Source organism: Dama dama, chromosome 5, assembly GCF_033118175.1.
Source record: "Dama dama isolate Ldn47 chromosome 5, ASM3311817v1, whole genome shotgun sequence".
NCBI lineage: Eukaryota > Metazoa > Chordata > Mammalia > Artiodactyla > Cervidae > Dama > Dama dama.
The window spans coordinates 57,553,432-57,577,760 of NC_083685.1; the positions used below are offsets into that span (position 1 = coordinate 57,553,432).

At 40.2% G+C, this 24,329-nt stretch overlaps 1 protein-coding gene across 4 annotated transcripts in view; it reads left to right on the forward strand.

Annotated features, from left to right (window-relative positions):
• The window catches only part of SMAD1 (SMAD family member 1), an 80,963-nt gene extending 66,471 nt beyond the window's left edge, over positions 1 to 14,492 (forward strand). For 3 of the 4 annotated variants that reach the window (XM_061142427.1, XM_061142426.1, XM_061142428.1), the window contains exons 4-7: positions 227 to 343; positions 3,214 to 3,435; positions 8,837 to 9,093; positions 13,122 to 14,492. In XM_061142427.1, coding sequence (XP_060998410.1) covers positions 227 to 343; positions 3,214 to 3,435; positions 8,837 to 9,093; positions 13,122 to 13,265 — 740 coding nt within the window. In that variant the 3' untranslated portion in view covers positions 13,266 to 14,492. The remainder of the gene's footprint in view (positions 1 to 226; positions 344 to 3,213; positions 3,436 to 8,836; positions 9,094 to 13,121) is intronic. The other variant, XM_061142429.1, reaches the window with a different exon arrangement.
• The last annotated feature ends 9,837 nt before the right edge of the window (positions 14,493 to 24,329 follow it).

Consider the following 24,329-nt stretch of genomic DNA (forward strand, 5'->3'; position numbering starts at 1 on the left):
CACTGAATTTTCACTACAGTCATATAAGAATATGAGATGGTAGCCATTTTCAAAAAGCATACACCAAGCCCAATGTTTGTATCATCCAGTCTTCAGATGGGGAGGGTGAAGTGGCCACTTAATTTCTTAAGAATTTTGGCGTGGAAGAAAATATATGTTTTAAGCTTGTGTGCTTGTGTGTTTACTAAGGATAAACAAATCTTTTTTTTTTCCCCAAATTTTGTAGCAGATACACCCCCACCTGCTTACCTGCCCCCTGAAGACCCTATGACCCAGGATGGCTCTCAACCCATGGACACAAATATGATGGCGCCTTCTCTGCCCTCAGAAATCAACAGAGGAGGTAAGATGAACTGCTGCTTATTCTCTTTTTAGAGTCTGAAGTTCTTTGTCCAAATGTTGCTTTCTCTCACAAATTTTTATTAGTCTTGAAAAAGATTAGTTTGAAAAAGAGCACTTACAGTAAGAGAATTTTAGTAGGAAGATTCCTTGGATTACAAATAAGCCTTTTATATGAAGAACAGACACACCTATTTAGCTAATGAAAGTCTAAATATAATTGTGCAGCCATCTGTTTAGAGCCTTAGTACTTAATACTTCCAAATTGATGATAAAACAATATTTTTAAGTGAAAGACAAAGGGATGTTGAGGGGGAGAAAAAGTCAGTATAAAATTGAAGTAGAGTTTTCACTGGTGATTTCCAAAATGAAAAGTTCATATAACAAGGCTTTCCAAAAGCTTCTTTTGCTGTCAGGATAAATATTCATAAGCCCCATCTTCTTTCTGGCCCTCATCTAGCATAGTGGCAGCTGAACCAAACTAATAGCATTTGTTCCCTGCATGCATGTTTCAATTAATACAAATTGAAGGACTTCTCAGGTGGCTCAGGGGTAAAGAATCTGCCTACAATGAAGGAGACACGGGTTCAGTACCTGGGTTGGGAAGATCCCCTGGAGTAGGAAATGGCAACCCACTCCAGTATTCTTGCCTGGAGAATTCCATGGACAGAGGAGCCTGGCGGGCTACAGTCGGTGGGGTCACAAAGAGTCTGACACGACTTAGTGACTAAACAACAACAATGCAAATTGAAGTTAAAATAGAAGTTCATTATTAGGTATGTCTTATTTCATTGTTAGCACTTTTTTAAGTAAAGGACTGGAAATAACCTGAGACTTTGTCAGAAGTCGCTGATATTCTTTAAGTTTTTCAAAGTTGATAATGAACTCAGAGAACTTTCCTTCAATGTGCAGTGCAATAAATTGGAAGTTACACCTTTTTAAGGTGTAAACATTTCTTACATCTTTTTTATTGGCTATGTGTTTCATTTTTTTACTGACTCCGGATTTTGATAATCTGTGAAACATCCTTTCAAACATACAATTATGAGCTGACAAAGATTCTGGTTGGGGAAAATCACTCCTATCTCACACATCTTTGGAATGTGTATTTGGGGAACAGAAGAGAATGGGCACAGCCTGAAACAGTTACGAGCATGTGCACTTGCGGCCATGGTTGTTAAGCCCATACTGTCTGATTTCGGAACACAGGCCTTTAATCGGCTTTCAGATTTTTCCTTTAAATGGCTTAAAATTGCTTCCCCATTAGAAAGTAAGTTTACAGTTAATGTTTTTCTAAGGACTGCTGGCTTTATTGAACCTTGGTGGTTTTCCTGGAACAGGAGGTCAGCACACTGCAACCCACAGGCCACGTCAGCCTGCTGCCTATTTGTATAAATAAAGCTTTATTGGGACACAGCCATGTTTATTCATTACGTATTATCTGTGACCGTTTTCGCACAGATAGGGCACAGTTGAACAGCGGCCTCAGAGGCCATATGGCCTCTAAGACCTTACTGGCCTTTTACAGAAAAAAATTGTCATTCTCCAAGCTAGGTGAATAGTCCTGGTAGCTGATTAAAGCCTTCTTTTAATGACGTTGCAGCCTTCTTTAAGATTTGGCACCTGTCAATCTGAAGGAACCTTGCTAATTGACATAACAGCTGATTGACATGGGATGACACTTAGCAATCATGGAAGATGGTGTTTGTTTTCAACTCACCTGCTTAAGTGTATAAAGCAGCTAATGTATGGATGGATTTTTTTAATGATTATTTTTCTTAATTTCTTTACCGTATTCTAAAGTAAAGGGCATTTTAATATTCATGGGAGGTTGATGTTCAGAACACAGAGGTCATTCTCCTTTAACAGAGTTCATGCTTCCAACATGGATTTTCTTTCTTTTTTTTTTTAATGATTGTATATTCCAGGCTTCATAAAAAACTTCAGATCATTACATATTGGCATAGTGGAAATATATGGTTTGTATTCCTGGAATCTCTAAAGCAGTGATATAAGAGGTTTTACTGCAGAAGGAACTTATCTTTAGAACCTTTTAGTTGCAAATGTTTAGAAGTATGTTCTGTTTGGAGATTTGTTAGTCTTAAGAGATTTGACTTAACAAGCTGCATCCTGTCAGTAAAGTTGGGTAATTTCCATTGTTGGCCCATTCTGGGAATGGAGAGACAAAACACACCTGCTCTGCATGACTTAAAGCAAATATAAGGAAGTTAGCATGAAATCTGGGTGAGAGAGATATGATTCATCCAGGAGGAATGGCCAGCTGGCAAGATTTCTTCCTGAGTTTGAGGACTGGAGCACGGCTGTAACTGTGAGAGTTATTGGCGGTGTGAAGTCAAGTTAACTTCTTATCAATAATTAGAAACTGATTTTTCATTGCTTTGAAAAAGCATCGGCATACTGAGGCGTTGTCCAGAGTCATTCCTTTTTTGTGCCAGCACCTTTGGCATATTTCCTGTCCTCTATTGTTCTCTCTCCACTTGTTTTTTTTTCATTTGCCACTTGTTGCCTTTCTTTAGATGGTGAGCCAGGGTCAGTGGTGGGGTCATTTCCATTTTGGCAAATTATAGAGCCAGCAGTGTCCCGGGAGTGTCCAGCACATACCGCTGGAGTGCTTAGCTGTCGTCTTGTTGATCCGATAGCCATCAGAGAAAATTATCTTCCAATGAACGGTGAATGCCCCACTTAGCAAGGAGTCCCTGCTTCCGAGATCAGAGATAAACTCTGTACCTGATAATAGGGGTGGCTGTGTCCCGTCTTCATTCCATGACCCTGAGCCAACTTTACGCCACAGTTTCAGTTTTCGAATGCCCGGGGCACTCCTCATGGCTGACTCTAAGCTTTCCTTTCTTACAGATGTTCAGGCAGTTGCTTATGAGGAACCGAAACACTGGTGCTCCATCGTCTACTACGAGCTCAACAATCGTGTGGGCGAAGCGTTCCACGCCTCCTCCACCAGCGTGCTGGTGGATGGTTTCACCGATCCTTCCAACAACAAGAACCGCTTCTGCCTCGGGCTGCTCTCCAACGTTAACCGGAATTCCACCATCGAAAACACCAGGCGGCACATCGGGAAAGGTGAGCCTTCACTGGAGCTTCCCTTGAACGTCTGTCTGTCATGTTCTCCTTCCCCCAGGACTGAACGACAGTCATTCTTGGAGCCAACACCAGATAACATACACCTGCTCCAGTTTATAAATAGTTTTTCAATTTGTGCCATCAGGAAGTTCATTTCCCAATCAGTGATTTTTGTGATCTACTGACTCATAATTGTTATTTAATTAGTTGAAATTGTGATGTGCTATTTGGGGGTACTATTCTGTCATATGTTTTGCTGCAGAACGAAATAGCTGTTAAAAATTCTTTACAACCTAAAACTAAAAGCAAATGCAAACAAGTAAACTCTAATGTATTTTAAGTGGAATACATTAACTTACTGGGGAAAAAAAAATTCAAAATAACATGAATATAGTAGTAATGCAGGAGACCTGAGTTCAATCCCAGGATTGGGAAGATCCCCTGGAGTAGGAAATGGCAACCCACTCCAGTATTCTTGCCTGAGAATTCCCATGGACAGAAGAGCCTGGTGAGTTGCAGTCCATGGGGTCGCAAAGAGTCAGACACAACTGGGCGACCAACATAGTATTTGCATATCCTTGGCCTGGGCCAGGTAAGGTAGAGTGCCAACAAACATATCCTGAGCTTGCTTGAGTAGTCTTGATTATTTAGTGGCAGAATGAAAGAAACAGTTATGAAACTTTAAGATGTATTCATATTATAAAATTAAGCAAATGACTCAATGTGTGGATGTTGTGGGGACCCTGGGTTTTCACTGTGGTATAAGAGACGTAGAGGTGTGGAGGAGGGGAAAAAATAAACCCTGTGAAAGTTTTATTGCTGAAAGGGTCAAGAGGCAAAGATACCCAGCAGTAGTAAGCACATCCAGTGATCAGATCATCTTTTCTTGACACCATGCTGCTAGAGAGGAATCCAGCCTTTGGAGATAGGGCTGATTTCAAGGCTGGAACAGGTGGGCACAAAATGAGCGTAGAATGTTTTGTTATGTCCAAAAGTAAAGAACTATGTACGCACGATGGAGACATGTCACAGGAGCCAACTTGGAGTGATTTCCACTGCCAACTTGGATAATTCTAACACTGAAATAATTAAATACAGTGATGAGTTTTAAACCACTGGAGAACAATAGTAATTCATAAGTCCATACCAATAATAGGTAAGTAAATGAATGGCGAAAGCTGATGGCTAAATATAGTGTGAGGTGGTGGAAAGTCTCCATTTTGCAGCCCATCAGGCAAGAATTGTCAATGGATGCTAAGTATAGAGAGAATTTTTTTATGAGAATCAGGGTATTTGTATGATTTTTAAGTATCTCCTCACAGACTGCCTATTACGTACAAGGGAGAGTAAAAATCAGTTACTGTATCCTGGAGAAATTGGAGAACAGCTTGACTAGGTGATCAAAATAACCATCACCAGTGAGAGACAGATGGCTGTCATGTCTGCAGCTGTGGTACCCTGGTGAGGAGGTAACATCACCTACAGAGAATTCCAGTTGAGAATGCAAATCTGAATCTAATCATAGGGTACCTTCAGACAAACCACAGATGAGGAACACTGTATTAAAAAGGGTGAGGAGGGACTGTATTCTTCCAAAATCTCAATGTCAAAAGACAGAGATGTGAGAATATTCCAAATTAAAAGACGCTAGTGAGATAGCACAGTTCTGTAGTAATCTGACCCTGGACATAATCCTGTACCAGACGGGGAAAAAATACTACACAGGTTATTCTTGGGGTTAGCAGACAAAGCTAGGATATGAGTGGTAGAAAGGATAAACATAGTATATCAATGTTAAGTGCACTGGCATTGCTAACTGTACTGTGGCTTGTAAAAGAAGACTCCTGTTCTTAGGACATACATAGGGGTAAAGGGCCATCGTGAAATGGTTCAGGAAGAAATCATATATGTCTTTTATATTTATAGATCAATAGAGACATCTATCCATCTGAGAGTCCTCTGTCAGAATATATACACACGTGTGTGTATATGAGGGTGTGTGTGGAAGAATAGATGGAGGGTGGTACCCGTGGTGAACATATGAAGTAAATTGTCACAACAGATGAATCTGGATAATGGTTATATGGGTGTTCTTTGTTCTGTTTTTCTTTGTTGTTTGTTCTGTGTCTATAAGTTTGAAATTATTTCCAGAGTAAAACTTTTTAAATGACCTCTTGTGAAATTTAAACCAAATTAAAAGGTTATTTAATAGATCCTTAAAAGACATTGGAGATGCAATTGAGCATTTAATCCTGGAAACAAAAATAACTCCTCTTAAAGCAGGAATTGATAGATAGTTCCTTAGTATGGTTAAGGCAAAAAAAAAAAATCTAAAATACACATTTAATGATGGAATGCCAGAACTTAGGTTCATAGCATATAGATATCTTCCTGTGGTCTGTAAACCCCTGAAACTGTATATAAACACAGTTTTGCATGCATTTGGGACAGAGGAACATATTTTTCATTACGTTCTAAAGTTGACCATTACTGCACAGTAGTAAAAAGCCATTGTACTCTGGAACATTCCTAATAACAATTAGGAAGAAAATACGGATTCTGAGAATGCTGCTAAAATTGTTCCAGATGCCTTGACTAGAAGCACTCAAATGAAGATTTATAAATAATGGAAATAAGCCAAATTACCATTATTTGTAGATGATATGATTGATTGATAATATTCTTGGGATCGGCTTTGAAGTGAAATTAGAAGGCCAAAAACTCTTGATGTATTTTGCCAAATTACTTTCCAGGAAGCTTTTATTAATTTTCAGTCATACCAGAAACTTATGAGTGTCTTTCCATTTTTACTCATTCAAAATTACTTACGGTGATTGTGTCTAATAAAATGATAGGATTGTTTATCTAGAAACTGCTAAAGAATCTATTTTTGGAAATTGTATGTCAGTTTTCTTTAATCTGGCAATAACCAGTTAGAAATATATAATGAAGAAAAAAAAAATCACATTCTAAGTAGCAACAGAATGCATAAATAACCTGAACCAGCGATATATGAGAATTATATAAAGAAAACCAAATTTAACTGAGAGAGAAAGAAAATTTGAATAAATAAATGGCAGTCAGTGTTCCTTAAAGAGAAGACTTAATATTGTGAGAGCATTATAAGGATATTCTAATTCTTCCTAATTTAATTCGTGGTTTAAAACAATCCATGTCAGAATCACAGTGTGATGTTTTCTGAAAGTTGGAAGATGTATATTATGCATATTTTCTGGGAGTGTGTATTAAAGGGGCTTCCCTGGTGACTCAGATGGTAAAGAATCTGCCTGCAATTTGAGAGACTTGGGTTGGATCCCTGGGTATAATTTAGTGAAAATAGCTAAACTTTTCAATGGAGGAGTAAAGAAAAGAATCTTGAGGTGAGGGTTAATAAAAGATTATGAAGCTACAGTTAAATTAGTAGACAAAGCAACTGAATAAAATAAATTCAGACTGTACTATATATAAAAGTTTAATGTGTGTTAGGTAAAACATAGCAAATTGGTAGACTGTTTCAACGGTCCTGTAATAACAAAGTTAGCTTTGCAGGGAGACTAAGAGTAAGAATCCTGACCTCATTCCACATATGCAGGTGGGTTAGTGAGTTGAATTATTTTAATTCAAGCTATTGAAAAGTTTGAAGAAAACATACTGATCAGAGAGGCAGAGATTTTCTAAGCATAAAAAGCAACAGAAAAGTTTACAAGAGATTTGTCTGTTTAGAGATTTCAGACTTCTGTGGGTTAAAGAAAAACAACAGCATGAACAAAATTAAAAGACAAAGGACTGGCAGGGAAACAAATAGGAAATAAATTATTTATATCTTTCCTATATGTGCAGCTCATAAAAAATATTAAAATACTGGAACTCCAGTGGATAAATAGGTAAGAAATATGAACAGTAAATCCACAAGAGAAACACAGGTGGTGAGTAAGCAGAGGAGCACATATCCAGACTCACGTGCAAATTAAAACAATGTTGTTTTCCAGCTATAAATTAAGGGAATTTTGTTGTGTTTTAAACTCAGTACTTGCATGGGTGAAATGTGAAAGGTACACATCTGCTGCTGGAGACATGTAAATTGACACGAGCACTCTGGCAAAGTGAATCAAAAGCCTTCGATCCAATGACTTAACTTCCAGGAGTCTCTCTTAAGGATATTACCAAGAATTATGCGGCGACATTGATCATGGCATTGTTATCAAAACAGAAAATTAGCATTGACAGAATGGTCCAGTAACGGGAGAATCCTTTAAATAAATTGTTGTATTCATTCAGTCATGGAAATGTGTGAAATGTTTTGCAAAGAAAGTTTGGTGATACCCAAGACCCAAAATGATGTGTATTCATAGTTATTACCTCTGGGCCACTAAAGGAGTGATCATGTTTTCTGCTTCTTTATACTTTGCTTTACTTTCTAAATTTTCTAAAATGAAAATTCCTCATTTTTATAATCAGGAAAAAAGTAAAAAAACAAACACACACCCCCTCAAATTGTTTTCTCTACATCAGACAGAAAAATGGGCTTCTGCTCCAGCAGCGATGTAATTGTTACAGGAATCTTAGCCATTGTGTACACTTACAAACACAGCACACGGTATTTTGGATGAGACAATGGCTTTGGCACTGACTAAGCCTTGCCAGAGTTACCTGCAAGGTCCGCTCTTGAAACACGTGGGATGTGACTCTGCTTGGTGGCCTGTAATGATAGGGGGCTTTGTCAGAGTGGTTTTTTTTTTTTTCCCCCCTTTCATTTTTTTTTTTTAAAGATTGAATAAGATCAATTTCCTACACTCCTGTAACTCAAGATCTCACCGGAAGAAGTTTGGAGCAGATGATAATTCAGCGAGATCATATTCTACCCTGAAAGATTTTTTCTGGGCTTTTTTCCCTGGACCTTTCCTTCTTTCAGCTCTCAGCAATACTTCCTCCACCTGTGGTTTTCTGGTTCTTTTACTCCTCTTGATCCTCCCTTTCCTTACCCTGAAATTTTTTGAACGGCTTAGCTGCAAAATAAATACAAGAGAGCTTATGTGATGAATATGTGTAGGATCCCATAATCAAGTCCAGCTTTATTATGCTCTGTTTTTTAAGTGAGACTGTGCTCTCAATCCATGGCCAAATAGGGCATTAAATGCTTTTCAAAATGAAATTGCTACCCTCTGTTAACAGGTTAATACACTTTGCTGTGTTATTAAATATTTTCTAGAAATTGTCTAGACATGCATGTTGACATATGGACTTTGTATTAACTGATATTGTTAACTAAGATTTTATCAATTGTGCAAGACTTAGAGAATGTTTATCTAATAACCGTGTAAATTTACATTCTGAAGCTACAGCGATGCTTGTCAGCTGTGAAAAGCAATAATAACCACCCCGTATGCTTGTCTTCCTGCAGGAGTTCATCTTTATTATGTTGGAGGTGAGGTATATGCCGAATGCCTCAGTGACAGTAGTATTTTTGTGCAAAGTCGGAACTGCAACTACCATCACGGATTTCACCCCACTACTGTTTGCAAGATCCCAAGTGGGTGTAGTTTGAAAATTTTTAATAATCAAGAGTTTGCTCAGCTACTGGCACAGTCTGTGAACCACGGCTTTGAGACGGTCTATGAGCTCACAAAAATGTGTACTATTCGCATGAGCTTTGTGAAGGTAAGTGGTTTTGTTCCTCTGGTCAGGGTTTAATGCACTTCTGCATTATATGTAAATCTGTATCCTTTGATACATGTCTGTAGACACCAACTTATCATCTAGCCATTTTAACCTTTAATAAGATGTCAACTATTGGGAAAATATCATTGGAATGTAGGAGTGTTTGTGTTAAATGTTAATAGCAGGTTTTTAAAAACTTCCTTATTTGAGTAGCGCTATTTTATCTATTGAAATATTATTAGAATATGTTTTATATATATAACATATATACTCTAAATGCATGGTTGTCTTATGAGATCAATCCTATAAACACACCCCTCTTTTTTTTAATTCTATATTTGTTAGTATTTTTATGATGATAAACACTTGGTGCTTTTGTTTTAACAATAAGCAAGTGATTTTTTTTGTAGAGTCAAAGTTTTTTTTCAAAGCAAAAGTTCATCACACTGGGATTTATGTTTGATTGGTTGAGGATTTTTTTTAGTGGTTCCAGCAAAGCTTGTGATTTTGTTATAATTTAAGAGTTTAATAAAGCCCTTGCCTCAGCGCTAAGATGGTGCTGTTAGGTTTGAGGAGGGTGAAGGTTACAGACATTGTTCACTAGAATTGACCTCTTTGCTGCCTCTTCTTCTGCCTCTGAGAACTAAAAATTTTAAGATGTCATCAAAGTATTAAAAAAGTTCAAATATCTGATTAAATTTATAAGTCAGTAGGTAGCTCAGTGGTAAAGAATCCACCGGCAACTCAGGAGACACAGGTTCAATCCCTGGGTCAGGAAGATCCCCTGGAGGAGGAAATGGCAACCCACCCCAGTGTTCTTGCTTGGAAAATCGCACAGACGGAGGAACCTGGCGGGCTTCAGTCGGTGGAGTCAGAAGAGAGTCAGACACGACTTGGCGACTAAACCACCACCAACAACAACTTACTGTGGCTGACTTGTCTCTGAATTCTCAAACATAGATTTTCCTCCTCTGTTACCCTGAGTAGCAAAACTAATTATATATTTGGGCGAGGCAATCACCTTTCATGTCCTCGCCTCAGAAGCTCACTGAACTTGTTGTTAGACCTGTTCTGTGATGAATTTATTACAGAGGATAATTTCAGAACTTTACTTTGTTAATCATCCTTTACATCAAAGATAACTTTCTCTGAAAATCGTTTTTTCTCTACTTCTCTGAGTCATGTTAGGAGAGTTTCACTGTGTTCTCTTAGTGTTTGTTTTCTTGAAACATAATTCAGCAGTTTCTTATAGCCAAGTCTGGTACCTTTCAAGTATTGAAGAAGGTTTTCCTATATACTGTATACCTATGAGACTACCAAGAGCTTTCTCATCCATTATTAATGTGCACGGTTTAATTTTTTTTAAACTTTATTCTTTTTTTTTAATTGAACCATTTTTAACATCTTTATTGAATTTGTTACAGTATTGCTTCTGTTTTATCATTTGGTTTTTTGGGTCACGAGGCATGTGGAATCTTATCTTCCTGACCAGGGATTGAACCCATAGCCCCTGCATTGGAAGGCGAAGTCTTAACCACTGGACCACCAGTTATAGTTCTTCAATCACTAAGTTGTGTCCAACTCTTTTCAACCCCTTGGACTGTATCTTGCCAGGCTTCCCTGTCCTCTGTCTCCCGGAGTTTGCTCAAACTCATGTCCATTGAGTTGGTGATGCCATCCAACCATCTCATCCTCTGTCATCCCCTTCTCCTCCTGCCCTCAATCTTTCCCAGCATCAGGGACCACCAGGGAAGTCCCTCATTTTTGACTTAGCATTTTGACTAAAGTGAATTTTAAAATTAGGACAGTGACTTGCCAGCATTGTTTGTGTTTATTGTTTTTATTGATAGGGAGGAAATATAATAAATAAAACATGAAGATCCATGTTCTGATTCTGTCGTGTGATTAAGGCCCAGAGATTCCTTCCTGATCCTCCTGTTCATTATCTTTAAAATGGGTGGCTGTAGTTAGGTAATTTCAGTCATAACTAGAGTCCCTTGATGAGTCCATTATTATTATCAAAGGACCACTCTAGGAGAATTTATGACTATAATGCTCCAGTTGGCTTTCTTCTCAAACTTATTTCTTATTGATTACCCAATCAATTTTAATGATTTTACTTTTACAGATTTTTAATTATTTACTTTTACACAAGTGAAAACCACCTTTACACTAATAAAAAGTGTTTATAATCAAAGATATGCATTAAAAATAGATTAGCATTTCATTCATTCTGCAAACATTTTTTAGCACCATTCCGAAATAGCAATACAAAGATGATAAAACACCTAAAGTCTCTAGCTCCAAGATGCTGATGGCGTCAGTCTGTGTTTAATTATAATATAAATTGATAAGGACTGGAATGAAGAGTTATACAAGCTATAAAGTACAAGGCTGAGGAGCTAGATTTGGAGAGTTAAACATTTTAACCTCTTGCTGACATGATAAAGGGCAGCTACTTACTACATTAGCAACAAAAAATGTGATCACTGTATAGCCTTGTTCTTTATTAGCATAAGCACAACATACTTTTCCCTCAGCATCTTAGAGAAAGGATATAAAACATTTCAATAATATTAATAGCTGATTTTGTACTATTGTGTGAAGATGATCAATTTTGGACTTTAAACATGTATTTTATAAGTTATTTGCACAGTAAACTCCCCATATCTGACAATTCTAAGTCATTTCAGCTCAACAAGCATCTCTAAAGCTTCTGCTTTGTGCCAATCACTGCACTAGATGTTTGAGATAAAAAGTAAGTGAGATCCGGTCTCTGCCTTCAAAGAACTTACTGTCTAGTTCAGGAAACATGCACTTAAACAAACCTTTTAATTAAAATTAGCAGTATGTTGATATATGTACAGATGCATGGATGTTTATACCTATGTGGTTCATATATTTCAAGTTTCTTCTGAAAGTTCTGATATTCAAATCCATTTCTTAAAATTCCTGAGATAGATAAAGAGAACCCAGCCTTCTCTGACATCTCTCAGGAAACAAGGGTTTATCAGTATCTCATTTGCCATCGTCCACCACACCTGTAAGGATTTGATGTTTGCAATAGCAAAATTATTTTTCTCTTTTTCATAGAGACTTTTCTTCTGTCAACTTTCATGTAATCCTGAAGGTCTCTGGCAAGCTACCCTCTTGTACAAATGATCCGAGTCACTGGTTAGGTGTTACTAATAGATTTTTGGATACTTCTGTGCTTCTGCCAGATTTGCTTAGAGATCAAAAGGTCAGGAGCTCTCTCTTTGCAAGGGAACTGTCAGAGGCTGAATAGGGAGAAACAGAATGTCAGTTTGTCTTACATACCTTTTTTTTCTTATTTTCTTGATAAGAATTTAACAATACCTGTCATCATAGTATCAATAACATAACGGGCAATGAAAATGAAAGTTACAAAGTGGCTATTACAACAGCTTTATAATGTAGTTTGGGCTTCTGTGGTGGCTCAGATGGTAGAGAATCTGTCTGCAGTGCAGGAGACATGGGTTCAATCCCTGGGTTGGAAAGATTCCCTGGAGAAGGGAATGGCAACCCACTCCAGTATTCTTACCTGGAGAATTCCTTGGACAGAAGAGCCTGGCGGGCTGAAGTCCTTGGGGTCACAAAGAGTTGGACACAACTGAGCAATTAACACTAAATGTAGTTTAAAACTTTCATTCCCTGAGCCTCGTACTTTTTTTTTTTTTTTTAATATTTTTTTTGGCCATCCTGCATAACATGCGGGATCATAAGTTCCCCAACCAGGGATCCATCCAGCCCGAGTCCCCTGCAGTGGAAATGTGGAGTGTTAACCACTGGACCACCAGGGAAGTCCCCTAAGACGTTACTCCTTAATCTGGAATCCACATATGGCCTTTGGGGAGCTGTGACATTGTCTGCCGAATCACGTGTCCACATCTGTGTTGTGAAGAGAACCATATCTTTAATCGGAGCGTCTGGTTGTGTGAGCTGTTTTTGCTCCGTAACGTTGAACCACTGAGTCAAGCAAGTTCAATGACTTCTGCTGTTGTTTCTAGGGCTGGGGAGCAGAATACCACCGCCAGGATGTTACTAGCACCCCCTGCTGGATCGAGATCCATCTGCACGGCCCCCTCCAGTGGCTGGATAAAGTTCTTACCCAGATGGGCTCACCTCATAACCCTATTTCATCTGTGTCTTAAACGCCTCAGGCTTCTGCCTCTGGAAAACTATTGAGCCTTGCATGTACTTGAAGGATGGATGAGTCAGACAACCATCTGAACTGACAAAGGAGCCTTGACAATACTTGACCTCTGTGACCAACTGTTGGATTCAGAAATTGAAAAACCGGGGTAACACACTGTTGATATCAAGAACCTGTTTAGTTTACATTGTAACATTGGATTGTAAAATCAACTAAAACGCATACTTTTTAGCAGGACTTTGTGTATAGTTAAAGGAGAGAAGGCCAAGCCAGGGACAAATCACCTATTGGAAAAACGATCCTAAGAGTCTTTTGTGTTTGGCACTTTAAGGTCATCGTTTGGCAGAAGTTAAGCATTAATAGTCTTTCTGACGTGTGTTTTTATCAGGTTTAGAGCCTGCGTGGAGTCTTCTCTTCGTGGGTTTTCATAATATTTTAAAACTATTCGTTTAGTAAAGGTTTTTGTTTGTTTTTTAAGTAAAGGTTAATCTTGGTGATATACATAGTAATCTTTCTAAAATTGTATGCTGACCATAATGCTGTCAGAATAATGTTAGACATACGCTCTTTGCTAAATATATATGTACAGAATATTTGAAAGTTAAGAATTGATTAGACTAGTGGGTTTAGGAATATTGAAGGGGGCGGGGGGAGAGGGAAACGACAGATGTAGAATATACTGTAAAAATTCAGTTTGTTGCTTTAAAGAAACAAACTAATGTCTGAATTTTGCTGTGTTTCAATTTTTTAGAGATTTTATCCTGGTTTTTTTTTTTTTTTTTTTTGCATCTTCTATCTTATCCTCTCCCAAAAAAAAAAAAAAAAAAGTTATGCAGCTGGTTAATTCATGTAACTGTGAGAGCAAATGAATAATTCCTTCTATTCTGAAATTGACTGCCTATGTATTTCAATACCAGTTGAATGGAGTTGCTTGAATTTAATAAGGAGCTTTTATGGAGTTTACAATACAGAAATAGGCTTTAATTTTCAAGTGAATTATTTGCCAAACCTAGTAACTCTGTTAAATATTTGGAGGATTTAAAGAACATCCCTGTTTAAACCAATTTCAAACTTAAAAAAAAATTTTTTTGTACTATGTTTGGTTTTGTTTTTCTTCTGCTAATCTTTTATATTCACTTACGCTCTCATACATTGAGTACTTTTATTCCAAAACTAGTGGGTTTTCTCTACTGGAAATTTTAAATAAACCTGTCATTATTGCTTACTTTGATTAAAAATTTGTTGCTTCCTTTTTTTCACACATAAGATTTTAGGGTTCATAAAATTCACTACTCTCTTGAGAGATTTTTCTCAAATATTCTTTGCCAAACATAACTAAATGACTAAAAAACTAAATTGCAGAGGCAGGGAGACTTAGTCATGAAAAGAGCAGTGCATGTCTGTTCAGTCACTAAATCATGTCTGACTCTTTGCGACCCCATGGGCCACAGAGGAGCTCCTCTGTCCATGGAATTCTCCAGGCAAGAATACTGGAGTGGGTTGCCATTTCCTCCTCCAGGGTATCTTCCCAGCCCAGGGATGGAACCCTAGTCTCCCGGGTCTCCTGCGTTGGCAGGCAGAATCATTGCACCACTTTGGAAGCCCCAAAAGAGCAGAGTCACTTTAAATCAGAAAAGAAAGGATATAAAGGAACTTTAAATGTGAGGAAAAAACAGACTTGCTCAACTTGGAATTCCGAATCTCAATGCACACGATTTTTTTATGTGAGGAATTTCAGCAGCAGCTGTTATTGGTGGATACCTCTCAGTCAACCAGAAGTCCCAATTACTGAATTTCGGATGAGGATGCAAGGGTGACTGTGAAAGGATGTGTGTGACACAGGGGGAGGAAGGAAAACTAGAATTGCAACAGGACAGAATGATTGCCTCTGCCCTCTCCTGGGGACTGGCTGATCCCATTCTCTCTCTCAGCCCCAACACTGAGTTGGCCCATGAAGGACACAAATTTAGGGAGACTCAGATTCTTCCCTGGCCAAACAGATCCCACTGTTTCTCCTGTACATTTTTGTACCTCTTTCCCCGGGGTATTTATCAGCCTCATTTATTCTCCAAACTATGACCAAGCAGAAATTTCCGCTTCATCTTGTCTCCAAACACATCATGGTATAAGTGTAGGGAGTCAAATGGAAGACCTCCGTCATAACACATTCATACGTGCATTGCTGGTTGGTTTCACTGCTGTGAACCTCTGTACCTTCATATGTAAAATGGAGATAATGTTGTTATGTCCTCGCCACAAAGGTGAGGAGAGGATCTTTTGGAAGAAAAATACGTGTGAATATACCTTGGAAACACAGCTGCCATGCAAGTACGTGGTCAGTGTCTGCTTGGATCTTCTCCGCACTGTGTTTTCCCCCTCACCTACTAAGTCATTCCTGGCACAGGTGATCTGGATACTTGATGGTGATTGCTATGCATTTGTGCTAAGTCCCTTCAGCAATGTCTGACTCTTTGCGACCCGCCAGGCTCCTCTGTCTGTGGATTCTCCAGACAACAGTATGGGAGTGAGTTGCCATGCCCTCCTTCAGGGTATCTTCCCAACCCAGGGATCCAACCTGCATCTCTTACATCTTCTGCACTGGCAGGCCGGCTCTTTAGCACTAGCGCCACTTGGGAAGCCCATGGTGATGAGTGAGCTATAATAAAGAGATTAATACAAACTTCCCTGGTGGTCCAGTGGCTAAGAATCCACCCTGCAATGCAGGGGACATGGGTCCAATCCTTTTTTGGGGAGTTAAGATCTTCCTTGGTTGGGGAGCTAAGATCCTATATGCCGTGGAGCAGCTAAGCCTGCAAACCACAACTAGAGATTCTATATGCTGCAAGGAAAGATCCTGCATGATCCAACTAAGACCTAACAAAGCCAAGTACATAATTAAAAAATGAAAAATTAACAAAGTTATCAGGCTTCAGCAATGAAGTATAACTGGAAGTTACCTAAGAATAAAGAGCTCAGGTCAGGATTTCTCACCTTGTTCTTGGTGGACAGCTATTTTTCACTTTTCCCATGTTCTGGGGCTGCCTATTGGGACAGTTGTGCAAGTGGTGTTGCTACGCAGTCAGCCAGCTTGGAAATCTACCAGGTGAAACTCCCAGATGTTCCAGGGCCCTAGGAGTTGGCAGTATGGAGCCTCTAGCAGCCCTTCATGCTTAACTGCAATTATTGGTAGTTTTGGAAAAATCCTGGGACCATTTTCATCAGCCATGTGTGTGCTAAGTCATTTCAGTAGTGTCCAATTCTTTGTGACCCTAGGGACTGTAGCCCACCAGGCTTCTCTTTGTCCCTGGGATTCTCCAGGCAAGAATCCTGGAGTGGGTTGCTATTTCTTCCTCCAAGGGGTCCTCCTGACCCAGGGATCGAACCCATGTATCTTTACCACTAGTGCCAGCTGCGAAACCCTATGTCATCAGCCACAGGAGGCTTTTAAGTCTCCTGGAAGTTTTTCATTAAAGGAATAAAAAAGCCAAGCAACCATTTGTTTGGTTTACTAGGAAAAATGTAAACTAGTTCAAACAAAAAGTAACTAATGTGAAGTGTTTCATGGTAGCCATGTTTTCCGCCCCTAAGAAACCACTAGCTGGGCTGATTAGAGGTGGAAGACCCTGGAGCCACCGCCTCACCCCACTACTTCACAGACTGGACTTCCAGCGAATTCCGAACTTCGCTGCACTTGTTTTCTCAGCTGTAAAAATAGAGACAATAAAGTCTATCTCACGAGTTATTGTGGCGATTTAGTCAACCTCTCATGAGTATTAGTACTACTGGTTAAATCTGGCTCAGAAGACAATCTGAAAGGATTGTCTTCACCAAACATTTGATGAAGACCTACTTACCATTAAGGCATTTAATAAGCACAATGGAAAATTCTGAATTTAAGGACTTTTGAGCCCAGCATGGGAAATGGGAAGAGAAAAAACTAGCAGTTCATGAGTATCTACTGAGCCAGGCTCTGTGCCTAGAGTTCCCACACAATGTCTTCCATCCTCGCAAGAACATGTGAGTTACTGTGTCTTTGACTCTTTTTTTGTTAAATGAAGAAACTAGTTTAGATGTGAAATAATTTGTCCAAAGTCACCTAGCTAGGTATCGTTGTTGTTCGATTGCTAAGTTGTGTCTGACTCTGTGCCCCCATGCAATGCAGCATGCCAGGCTTCCCTATCCTTCACTATCTCCTGGAGTTTGCTCAAACTCATGATGTCGATGATGCCATACAATCATCTTATCCTCTCTCACCCCCTTCTCCTCCTGCCCTCAATCTTTTCCAACGTCAGGATCTTTTCCAATGAATTGATTCTTTGCATCAAGTGATCAAAGTATTGGAACTTCAGCTTCATCAGTCCTAGCTAGGTAGCATAGGACTGATTTTAAAATTCTAGAATTAGTTTCATTTTGATCTGATTTTAATATCTAGAGTTAGTTTTATTATATTCTTACTCTTGTCATTTTGCAGACATGTAAACTTACTATAAAATAAGGCAAAATGAAAAGCACAGAGAAGCACAAAGAAAATTTTTAAAAAAGAGTTCAGACTTGGCTAAGTGGAGATCAATGAAGGTTTTACAGAAAAAGTTGTGTTTAAGGTTGAACCCGGAAAGCTGGAAGCATTTTGAAACTGAAGCAAGAGAACAGTCAAAGTCTGTATGATAGCTACTTGGTATTTGAAACACACCAGCATCTGTCCACCAATTTCTAAAGACCCGCCTCCAACCCACAGGCTTATTGTGGGGTTTTCCGTATAGTATAACGTGATATTCCTTCTGGCTACTATCACATGGTCCAGGGAGGGGCCTGTTCAGGGACTGGAAGTAGGAAAGTGCCTGGCTGAAGCTACGGTAAATCTTAGAGGAGTTGCCTGCTGCCATCTCTTGTACTATCTGGGCTGGAGATGAAAAATGAGAGAGACAGAGTTCTCAGGGAATCTGGGTTTCCAGGCCTAGGATGTCCCAAGTGCTGCCACAGTCCTGTTCTTGGCTCTCTGGGGACACGCCAGAACCTGTGAAGAATCCCCTCTTCTGCTTCATGTACTTTGATTTTTGTTACCTGCAGACGAATGTGATTTAAGCAATTGACTGTTTAAAGCCAGACAATTTTTATAAATAATTTTGAAAGTGAAAGTTGCTCAGTCATGTCCAACTCTTTGCAACCCCATGGACTCCAGGCTAAAAATACTGGAGTGAGTAGCCTTTCCCTTCTCCAGGGGATCTTCCCAACCCAGGGATCAAACCTAGGTCTTCTGCATTGCAGGCAGATTCTTTACCAGCTGAGCTATCAGGGAAGCAAGGGTTAGTACAGGTGACTTTAAATTCTTACTTACTTAAGATTTTAAAAGTCCAACAAAAAGAAGAAAGTGAAAGTCACCTGTACTAACCCTTGATAAGTAAATTAAGTTTATCCTTGACCTAGGCGATTATGATAACTTGGCAGAGAGATATGCAGCAGGTGATGAGAAACTCAGGTCTGAAGGTTGGTCTTCTTTCAGAGATGATAATTGGCATTTATTAAGCAGTTACTGACACCAGCCATTGTACTGGGTGTTACAAGTGAATATATCCTTAGCCCCGCCCTCAATTTTGGACTGGCTCCAGATTGGGAAAGGAGTACGTCAAGGCTGTATATTGTCACCATGCTTATTTAATTTCAATGTAGAGTACATCATATGCAATGCTGGACTGGATGAAGCACAAGCTGGAATCAAGATTGCCGGGAGAAATATCAATAACCTCAGATATGCAGATGACACCACCCTTATGGCAGAAAGTGAAGAGGAACTAAAGAGCCTCTTGATGAAAGAGGAGAGTGAAAAAGCTGGCTTAAAACTCAAGATTCAAAAAACTGAGATCATGGCATTCAGTCCCATCACTTCATGGCAAATAGATGGGGAAACAATGGAAACATTGAGAGACTTTATTTCTTGGGCTCCAAAATCACTGCAGCCATGGTGACTGCATCACTGGTCATCACTGGTCATCACTACAGAGGCTTACTCCTTGGAAGAAAAGCTATGACCAACCTAGACAGCATATTAAAAAGCAGAGACATTGCTTTGCCGACAGGGGTCTGTCTAGTCAAAGCTATGGTTTTTTTCTAGTAGTCATGAATGGATGTGAGAGTTGGACCATAAAGAAGGCTGAGTGCCGAAGAATTGATGCTTTTGAACTGTAGTTTTGGAGAAGACTCTTGAGAATCCCTTGGACACAAGGAGATCAAACCAGTCAATCCCAAAGGTAATCAGTCCTGAATATTCACTGGAAGGACTGATGCTGAAGCTGAAGCTTCAATACTTTGGTCACCTGATGCAAAGAACTGATTCATTGGAAAAGACCCTGATGCTGGGAAAGATTGAAGGCAGGAGGAGAAGGGGCCAACAGAGAAGGAGATGGTTGGATGGCATCACCGACTCAGTGGACATGAGTTTGAGCAAGCTCTGAGAGATGGTGAAGGACAGGAATTCTGGAGCGGGTAGCCATTTGCTCCTCCAGGGGATCTTCCCAACCCAGGACTTGGTGCCTCTGGGCTCAGTCGCAGGATGCTCACTAGGGATGATACTGGCCAGGGATGGGCGTGGGGGAGGATGTATACTGGCAGAAGGGGCAGATGGAGGAGAACTAGTCACGTCTGGGGCAGAAGATGCAGTGTAGCTGGACTGTAGGGCAATTTGCAATGGTGAAGAAAAGAAAGCAGAAAGGGGGCCAGTCGTTAAAGATCTTGTTTACTTTACACTGAAAAAGTGAGATGTTTTGCCCCTAGGATTTTAGCTCTTAGAGATCTCAACCTACAAGCGGTTCAACCGCCCAAGGTCCAGGAGAGAATTTACAGTGAAGCACACACCCGAAGGGCTTCTCTGGTGGTTCGGTGGTAAAGAATGCAGGAGACGTGAGAGACACTGGTTCCATCCCTGGGTTGGGAAGATCCCCTGGAGGAGCAAGTGGCTACCGACTCCAGAATTCTTGCCTGGAAAATCCCATGGACAGAAGAGCCTGGCAGACTGCAGTCCACAGAGTCCCAAAGAGTCAGACACGACTGAGTGATTGAACACATACCTACACACGAGGATGAGAAAGGAACTAACAGTACGAAAGAATCACTGAAGCCAAACAGTGACTGCCAACAAGGGGGGTTTAATGAACAACACGAAGAGAACAGATAGAGAAAGGGTGAGAACTTAAGGTTTACCGTTGTTTCTCAGAAAGTCCCTGGTGACCTTAGAAGTTTTGGTGGGGAGGGTTCATAAAGCCAATAGAGAAGAGTTAGAGAGTCTGGACTGAAAAAGTGGAAGCACAGAGTTCTGATTCTAGAAAAGCTGAGTGGTGAGTAGGAGACAAAGAAGGAGAAGTGAATATGGTGAGTGGGGACAGGAGGAAGTGAGGAAGGCCGTGTTAGAACAGAGAGCTATTAGGTGCCTGCAAGATGATGTCTGCCCCCACTGAGGTCGGCCCCGAAGGCTGGACTGAGGAGGCGTGGAAAGGTTGAAACAGATGCTCTGAAGAGAGGATTCAATCAGCAGTAAGTTGAGCCCCAGGGAGCGCATCAGTGGCAAGGCTAAGGCAGGGGATGTGAACTGGAAGTAGATCCGATCTTCATGGTTCCATAAAGGCTCTGGAATTGGGGGCGGGATTAGGGAAAATGAGCGTGGTCACCTTCCCACATTTCCAACAGCTGAAGGAGGACTATGGTAGAAAGGATGACCGAGGATGAGATGGTTGGATGGCATCACTGACTCAATGGACATGAGTTTGAGTTGGCAATGGACAGGGAGGCCTGATGTGCTACAGTCCAAGGGGTCGCAAAGAGTTAGACATGACTGAGTGACTGAACTGAACTGAAGGTAGAAAAGCTGCTTGCCCACTGCCATTTCTAGGGAGCATGGGTGTGGAACCTTCAAGTAAATTCTGGACTGGTACAATATCAGCTGAATCACTTACAACCATAGGTATTTCTTAAAAGAATATGTTTCATGTATTGCCTGCATTTGATCTGCAGTGTTTTCTAACACTAGCAAAATTTATTAAAGAAGATCAATTTGCCCAATCCCTTGCAAATTATTGTACTAGATTTAGGTTTCATTACTGTTTCACCCAACCTAAAAGATGAGCTGTTAGCCTCAATATTAGTTGATTCTTCAATACATATACTTTTTTTTTTTCTGGGAGAATTGGGATTGTAAAAACTGTAGGCAGTTTACTGAAAAGCTTATTTATATTGAGTCCGGTGATTATATAAGTTATATTTTTATCATTCTTAAGAGGTTTCAAGGCAGTGGTCCCCAAAGAGGATGCCTCTAGGACTCCTCGGGCCTGCAGTTTCCAAGCGCTGAAACTGGAAACCTTTCAGCAGATCTGAAGCCCAGTGCTGGCAACTGAAAGGCCATAATCCATGCCAGCTGAAATCTAGCATGGTATTTAAGAGGCAGGGCCGTATTATATTTAAAAGCTTGGGACTGACTTTATGAAAAGCTGACAATGTATAAATTCTCCACCTCGGTCAGCAAACCAGTTAATCAGAGTAACACACGTCTTTTTAGCCCTTAACATAGAGTAAGTGTTAAAAAGAAAAAAGAAGGAAAAAAAAATTGAAACTGAGCTGCTGTTACCCTTTAGGACCAGATCCCCTTTGAAAACCTGAGAGAGAAAACGTTCTTCTTTCCCTTGATCTTGGGTCAGGTGGAGTCACTTCCACCTTATTTCCATCCCATGTGGATGTGGCCATTGAATCAGGGCACCTGAGTTTTAGGGGCCAGTTTTCAATGCCAGCTCCGTCACTCTTGAGCTGTGTTTCAGGCAGATGAATGAACGTCCAAGCTTTAGTCTCATTATCTGTAAAAGAGGAAGATGGCTTCCATGTTCTTGTAGGTTGTGTGATGCACTCTGATTCACAGGCACACTATGAACATCTGGTAGTGGCTTGGTGGCCCTGGGGATGCTCACCAAGCCAGCATCCTAAATGCAGGCCTCTCAATAAAGGGGGTGGTAGGGTTCTAAGTATCTCTGGGAGATGGGAGATGATTTAAAACTCAGAATTTTTCAAATCCCCACAAAATAATAAACATTCTAGTAAAGAAATGGCAACTTTCTAGAAAACAATGTTCTAGTAAAGAACATTCTAGAAAGGAAATGGCAACTCACTCCAGTACTCTTGCCTGGAGAATCCCCATAGAGAAAGGAGCCTGGCGAGCTACAGTCCATGGAGTCACAAAGAGTTGGACACAACTGAGCGACTAAGCACACAGAAATAAATATGCAGTGAGTTCTGGCAAAGAAAAAAATGAAGGAAAAAAACGCAGTGCCCAGTGTGTGCCATAACTAATGTTAATGAAACAAATCCTGTCCTTTTCTTCTGATGCTTCCAACAAGAGTCCCATCTGTGGATTCTTTTTTATTTTGTTTTTCTGCATTTTTCCCTCTTTTAATTGAATGATTCTTTGAATTCTATAATGCTTTACAACTTTCCAAAGTTTCACACCCATGATTTCATATGTGCTTAGTCGCTCAGTCGTGGCCGATTCTTTGTGACGCCATGGACTGTATCCTGCCAGGTTCCTCTGTCCATGGTATTTCCCAGGCAAGATACTGGAGTGGGTTGCCATTTCCTCCTCCAGGGGATCTTCCCAACCCAGGGATCAAACCGGCATCTCCTGCACTGTGGGCAGATTCTTTACCACTGAGCCATGGAGAAAGCCCTATGATTTCATATAATCCCGTAACAACCCCCTTTTCCTCCACCCCTGTGCTGCCCCTGCTTCTCTCTCCTCACTGGTAATAGCTAGTTTGTTCTTCATATCTGTGAATCTGCTTCTTTTTTGTTTTATTCACTCGTTTGTTATATTTTTTAGATTCCACATATAAGTGACATCCATCTATGGATTCTTGACTAAAGAATCTCAAGGTGACTATACTGCAAGTTTTATCCTATTTACTAAAGAATTTTGCCTTCAAGGTGCTTATAAATACTGATTTTTCTTTTTTTCCTTTGGCTATCCTTCATGGCATGTGGGGTCTTATTTCCCTGACCAGGGATCAAACCTGCGCCCCTTGTGGTGGAAGCCTGGAGTCTTAATCACTGACCCGCCAGGGAAGTCACTGGTGAAATGAAATGAAAATATTGATTTTCATTTATATTGCTTCCTACATTACCCCTAATTTAGAGACTAGCTCTTTGTTAGGACATCTCTTACCCTGGTGATTTCCAGTTCTACAATCCTTTCTTTAATCCTAGCTCCCTCCTGGGCTATTTGACATGGATGTTTACCACAGCGGATCTCAGACCTGTAAGTTGCACCACCAGTCTTAGGGTGCTGCTAACCCCAAAGTGTTCAAGCCGCTCTTCTGTGCTCCCTCTCCCCCAGATTCTACTTCCTCTGCTGAAAGAACACCCCACTGGGAATTCTCACGCAGGGTACCCCTTTGCCACAACCTCAGCCATTGTTCTTCTGCACAGTGCCACATTCCACATTCTTGTTTATCCCTTTGTAGGCAAGGCTTTATTTTGGTGGTGTAATTCTGTCTCCACCGGTCAGGACATGGACACCCGCTGTTCCCTACTTCTGGAAGATATGATTCCTAACTGGGTAAATTGGCGGCCACTCTGCCCTGGGTGTCTGCCTAAGTACACAGCAGATTCTCCCCTTACCAGTCATCAGATATTAATAGCTCATTTGTATCTCATAAAACCCATTAACTCAGGGCCCTACCAATTTTCCTACTCCACCCTGCCACTTGCCTAAATATATTTAGAAACTTCAATGAGCATAGGTCCTTTGGAGAGGAAGGTGACAAGATAAACCAATTTAACCTTTATAGGATACGTAATTCTACTTAAGTATAAGGCATTAAAGGTAACACCATTAAGAAATGTTTCTGAAGTTAAAAGCCGTAGGACAATAAAACACTTTAAAATTTGAGCCATTGAGAAGCCAATCCTAATGGGTTGTGACATTGATCTATCTTTAAAATGGGTGGATGGTTTCTACATATATTCCAGGATCTAGCTTCTGGCTTTTAGGAGACTGGGAGTGGGATGAAGTAAGGGAGAGGGAAAGGCTTTG